Source organism: Micropterus dolomieu, unplaced genomic scaffold (assembly GCF_021292245.1).
Source record: "Micropterus dolomieu isolate WLL.071019.BEF.003 ecotype Adirondacks unplaced genomic scaffold, ASM2129224v1 scaffold_210, whole genome shotgun sequence".
Taxonomy (NCBI): Eukaryota; Metazoa; Chordata; class Actinopteri; order Centrarchiformes; family Centrarchidae; genus Micropterus; species Micropterus dolomieu.
The window spans coordinates 5258-11765 of NW_025744202.1; the positions used below are offsets into that span (position 1 = coordinate 5258).

The window sequence follows — 6508 nt, forward strand, 5'->3', positions numbered from 1 at the left end:
GTTATCGTGTGCAGTGCGTGACAGGACCATCCACTGTGTGATTGATAACACCTGATACTCGCACATTAGTTTCTATTATGGGTAAGTAATAGCTACTCCTGCCAGACAGTAAAGTGTACTAAACTTTACAGAGTAGTGATGTTAAGTTAAAACTGGCTGGAGGGGCTTTGAACAATAACAAATATGAAGCCTTTGGCTCTTTGTGATTCATTTGAATTCTAGGCTATTATTTAGCTTTGATTCCACATTCTCACCACTGCGCATTGGAAAGAGCGTTATGGCGACACATTGCTCTGTTTGAGCAGTCCTGACAGGTGAGTTGAGCATCCATCCATCCATCGTCAACCGCTTATCCAGCGCACAGGGTCGCGGGGGGGGGGAGCTGGAGCCAATCCCAGCTGACATCGGGCGCAAGGCGGGGTACACCCCGGACAGCTCGCCAGTGTGTGTTGACCAACGAATGGTTATTTATTGGTCGTAAACCTAATATTTATATATTGATTAGTACCTACATAAACGTAATAATGGTTTTGGTCAATATCAAATCAATTCTAAATTGGACGTCATGATAATAAGGTTCTTTGACGTCCTACATTTATTTATTATTTTTTAAATCAGGTGTGACATCGTGCTTTGATCTTTGAAGATAAAGGCAAAAAGTTATTACACTGCATTCAAAATGTGACATCACTTGGCACATTTCTTCGGATTGAGTAGGTTTTTTTAGTAATCTATTCAACATTTAGTATACAAGGTGATATCTTCACATATCTTGTTCTCAAAGCAGGTTTTTTTTTGGCACAAGTTACAACAAAAAAAAGAAAGTTAAGTAGAATACTGAATCAGAACTGGTGGAAACATTTAACTTGTAGAAATGGGATCAACATTAACAAAAGTAATGTTAAGTCATAAAGGCAAAAATAATGACCTTCTGTTTGATGAATCAAGATCAAGACTGTATATTTTAAGGTTTCCCCTGCTGACTGAACCTACTAGTCAAATTGTCCAGTACAAACAATTTCAACAGGCCAAGAAGGACGTGGCCGTGAAGATTATGCATAATTACTTCCCCTGGTCTGGTAAAAGGAGGTTGGCCACGCTTAAAGAACTCAGTAAGCTTGACCCAGACAAGAACAACTTGGTCAGGTTTAATCGGCATTTTAAACATTTACTAAACACTTGTCTGGAATTTGAACTGCTCGACATAAATCTGTACGACTTCATGAAACTACAGAACTTCAAGCCACTGTGTTTATCTGAAATCAGAGTAATCACACAACAGCTCCTAGTGGCTCTGAATGCTCTCAAGAGCATTGGTCTGGCTCATAAAAACATCAAGCCACAAAAGGTAATGCTTGTGAATCGGTTGCAGTCATTCAAGGTGAAACTGATTGGTTTTGGTGCAGCAGGGCCAGTTTCCACATTGAGGACGGACACCACCAATCAATGCATTGCCTACAGGGCCCCAGAGGACTTGCTGGGCCTCCCATCGAACGAGGCCATCGATATGTGGGCACTAGGTTGCACTTTGGCCTTCCTGTACCTGGGACAGCACCTTTATCCCACAGAGTCTGAATATGCTGTCATGAGAGCCATCGTGCAGATGCAGGGTCTGCCTGATGAACACATGCTGAAAGACGGAAGGACCAGTACATTTTTCACCTGTGAAAAGAATTTATGGAGGCTGAATGATAAATATGAATATTACCTCAGAACAGGCCACTGGGTCTTTCCCTCTGAGGGGATTTTCAACAAGTTTACCAGTCTGGATGACATGGCGAAGACCCACTCAGAAGTGAAGAATGGTGCTGAATATAAAGACACACAGGCCTTTTTAAGCCTCATCAAACAGATGCTGCAAGTGGATCCTGAAAAAAGAATCACCCCCAGCGAAGCTTTAGGGCACAATTTTGTCACAATGAAACACTTTCACACTAACAAAGACCCTTATGTGACATCTGCCTGTTTGGCCATGGAAGACTGCCGGCAGGAGCATTCATTGGTTGAATGCAAACCCTTAGGAATATTCGCTAGAGTATGGAATCGTCCTCCTATTGAAAAAAATTACATTCTGCTTGATAAATCAAGACTGTATATTGTAAGGGCGCCCCTGGTGAAAGGAGTTACTGGACATGTGGTCCGGTGCAAACTATTTCAGCAGGCCAAGGACGTGGCCGTGAAGATCATTCTTAATTACTTCCCCTGGTCTGGTAAAAGGAGGTTGGCCACACTTAAAGAACTCAGTAAGCTTGACCCAGACAAGAGCAACTTGGTCAGGTTTAATCGGCATTTTAAACATTTACTAAACTCTTGTCTGGAATTTGAACTGCTCGACATAAATCTGTACGACTTCATGAAACTACAGAACTTCAAGCCACTGTGTTTATCTGAAATCAGAGTAATCACACAACAGCTCCTAGTGGCTCTGAATGCTCTCAAGAGCATCGGTCTGGCTCATAAAAACATCAAGCCACAAAAGGTAATGCTTGTGAATCGGTTGCAGTCATTCAAGGTGAAACTGATTGGTTTTGGTGCAGCAGGGCCAGTTTCCACATTGAGGACGGACACCACCGATCAATGCATTGCCTACAGGGCCCCAGAGGACTTGCTGGGCCTCCCAATGAACGAGGCCATCGATATGTGGGCACTAGGTTGCACTTTGGCCTTCCTGTACCTGGGACAGCACCTTTATCCCACAGAGTCTGAATATGCGGTCATGAGAGCCATCATGCAGATGCAGGGTCTGCCTGATGAACACATGCTGAAAGACGGAAGAAGGACCCTCGTATTTTTTACCAGTGAAAATTATTTATGGAGGCTGAATCATCCACTTGAATACAACCTCAAAACATTGCGGCTACCCTATTTGTCTGATGGGATTTTCAACAAGTTTACCAGTCTGGATGACATGGCGAAGACCCACTCAGAAGTGAAGAATGGTGCTGAATATAAAGACACACAGGCCTTTTTAAGCCTCATCAAACAAATGCTGCAAGTGGATCCTGAAAAAAGAATCACCCCCAGCGAAGCTTTAGGGCACAATTTTGTCACAATGAAACACTTTCACACTAACAAAGACCCTTATGTGACATCTGCCTATTTGGCCATGGAAGACTGCCGGCAGGAGCATTCATTGGTTGAATGCAAACCCTTTGAAACATCAGGAAAAGTGATAGGTTGGAATGGTTCGTCCATTACTAAATCGGATGATATGAATGAACCACCAGCCACAGCTGACATTGTCACTGCTGAAAATGAAAACAATGGACTACCAGACAAAGTAGCCAGTGCTGGCTTTAATGACCCCAACTCTGCTGGGACAGATGAGAAACCACATGACACAGATAAGGCAGCTTCACCTGCTTCTGTTAGTCATAATTCACTTCAGGGCAACACTAACAATAATAAAGGAAACACACACTTTGTTGAAGTCAAATGCCAGAAGAAGTGGCTGAAGAAGATCAAGCGATTCTTCTACAGGATGATTAAGCCATAAGTTGCTACACAGCACATTTGATTGAAGACATGTCATTGGAGGTTTTTACACATATGCCGAGTTATATTATTCTTTTAGAACTTGCATTTATTTATTTCAAATTTATATCTTTTACATTTATCTATGTCAACTGTATGTTTTGTGCAACTGTATATATATATATATATATAGCAAATATTCACATTTTGTAAATAACTTCCACATTGTTTTTTTCTTTTACACATAGTTATATTATTCTTTTATAACTTGCATCTATTTATTCCAAATTTATATTTTTTTACATTTATGTATGTCAACTGTATGTTTATGTCAAATATTATGCATATCAATGCACAATCTGCCATTTATATTTGTATTTTTGGCAACTTCATATTGGTGTAAATACAAATCCTCTCCATCTATAATATGTAAATATTTATGTAAATACAAATCCTCTCCATCTGTAATATGTAAATATGTAAATATTTATGTAAATACAAATCCTCTCCATCTGTAATATGTAAATATGTAAATATTTATGTAAATACAAATCCTCTCCATCTGTAATATGTAAATATGTAAATATTTATGTAAATACAAATCCTCTCCATCTGTAATATGTAAATATGTAAATATTTATGTAAATACAAATCCCCTCCATCTGTAATATGTAAATATTTATGTAAATACAAATCCTCTCCATCTGTAATATGTAAATATGTAAATATTTATGTAAATACAAATCCTCTCCATCTGTAATATGTAAATATGTAAATATTTATGTAAATACAAATCCCCTCCATCTGTAATATGTAAATATTTATGTAAATACAAATCCTCTCCATCTGTAATATGTAAATATGTAAATATTTATGTAAATACAAATCCTCTCCATCTGTAATATGTAAATATGTAAATATTTATGTAAATACAAATCCCCTCCATCTGTAATATGTAAATATTTATGTAAATACAAATCCTCTCCATCTGTAATATGTAAATATGTAAATATTTATGTAAATACAAATCCTCTCCATCTGTAATATGTAAATATGTAAATATTTATGTAAATACAAATCCCCTCCATCTGTAATATGTAAATATTTATGTAAATACAAATCCTCTCCATCTGTAATATGTAAATATGTAAATATTTATGTAAATACAAATCCTCTCCATCTGTAATATGTAAATATGTAAATATTTATGTAAATACAAATCCCCTCCATCTGTAATATGTAAATATTTATGTAAATACAAATCCTCTCCATCTGTAATATGTAAATATGTAAATATTTATGTAAATACAAATCCTCTCCCCCTGTAATATGTTTGCACAACATCCATCTATCCATCGTCAACCGCTTGTCCTGCGTACAGGGTCGCGGGGGGCTGGAGCCAATCCCAGCTGACATGGGAAAAAAGGGGGGGTACACCCTGGACAGGTCGCCAGTCCATTGCAGGGCCACACATAGACAAACAACCACTCACACCTAAGGACAATTTAGGTTCACCAATCAACCTAGCCTGCATGTCTTTGGACGGTGGGAGGAAGCCGGAGCACCTGGAGAGAACCCACACGGACACAGAGAGAACATGCAAACTCCACACAGAAAGGTCAGGGCAACCAGGATGTTGCATCGACAGTCGTAGTGCAGGCTCCTGTTCTCTGCTACATTGTTTTTTGCAGCCTGGTCTCATGGGAGAGACGTACCTCTGACCACAATTTTGCAGCACCACATTTACGTACCCTCTGGTACATTTTGCTACAGCTTTGAGAAACAAATGTCCACTGGGGGTGCTAAAGAGAAGGACTGCACTGGACCATTACGATCTCATTAGAAATGGGCTGTAGCTGACTTTCAGTTTTTATTATTTAATTATAAATACAACATTATCTTAAATATGTTGTGTTATTTTAGTGATATATTCATTTGCCCTAATGGAAGATGTAACGTTAGAAAATCCAATCACATGCACTCACGTCTATAAGCTGTCTAACCTGTTTTCTCTCCCGTTTCTCAGTTCTCCCTCTTTTAATGGGAAGCATGGCGGCCCAGTGGACAGCACCGCGGCCTCACAGCAGAAGGTTCTGGGTTTAGACCTCACTCAGCCCAGGCCTTTCTGTACAGAATTCGCAAATTCCTCGACCCCTTCATCCCTCACCCCTCGACCCCTTTTCATCCCTCTCCCCAAGACCCCTTTTTAACCCTCCCCTCTCGACCCCTCCTTCCATAACTATTCATCTAAATAAACCACTATAAAATCTAACATTGGTGTGGTCCTTGTTAGTGAAGTGATACATATTTGCACTTATGGTAAACGTAACGTGTGTTACCTCACCTCGTGTGTTACAGCTGCTGATGCCAGTCGGGCAAAGCAGCTAATGCCTGGGGGATTTAACTTTAGAGCCGAGGTGTCACCAAAGGTGTCACTAGCCAGGTGGCTAGTGAGCTAGCGCTTGATATCCAGATAAATAAATAAATCAGTTGGTGTGTTTCATAGACTGTATATAAAAAGGTGTGTTTCTGTGCTTTGTCAGGATGTGCTGACTACCAAGGTCAAGTTGTCATGGCCTGTGTGCGGCGAAGAAGATAAATAGATGGCTGATCGGTCTGCATTTGCTGCTATCCATCACAGGTTGTTTATTATATTCAGTCTATAGTTATTCCTGATCAGAAATACGTGCAGTGACCACGACCTCTTAACAATGATTTACGTAATGGTGGCAGGTAACTTAATTGACTGATTGTTGACATTGTGTATTGTTGCTATATTGTGTCTGTATTGTTTGCAGGGTGTCCCTGGGGTCTTAAAAAGTCTTAAAATGTTTGTGGAAAAAAAAGTTTGTGAAAATTAAATCCATTAAAAAGTATTAGTCTTAATAGTCTAGTATAAGTCTTAATTGCCATTTAACAAGGTATTACATTTTGTAGATATTTTTGTAAATGTGAAAAACCTGTTTGCCTAAAGACTTTATTTATTTATATTGCATAGCAAAACATACTAGAAAGGCAGTGCTTAGCGAGTGTA

At 39.2% G+C, this 6508-nt stretch overlaps 1 protein-coding gene across 1 annotated transcript; it reads left to right on the forward strand.

Moving 5' to 3' along the window:
- Nucleotides 1-240: 240 nt before the first annotated feature.
- On the forward strand, nt 241-5746 carry LOC123967276. Its single transcript, XM_046043336.1, has 2 exons — nt 241-3537; nt 5501-5746. The coding sequence occupies exon 1, from the start codon at nt 875-877 to the stop codon at nt 3494-3496; it is 2622 nt and encodes an 873-aa protein (XP_045899292.1). The 5' UTR covers nt 241-874; the 3' UTR covers nt 3497-3537; nt 5501-5746.
- The last annotated feature ends 762 nt before the right edge of the window (nt 5747-6508 follow it).

Coding starts and splice junctions, on each gene's coding strand:
- LOC123967276 (XM_046043336.1), top strand. CDS start 875: ATGGGATCAACATTAACAAAAGTAATGTTAAGTCATAAAGGCAAAAAT.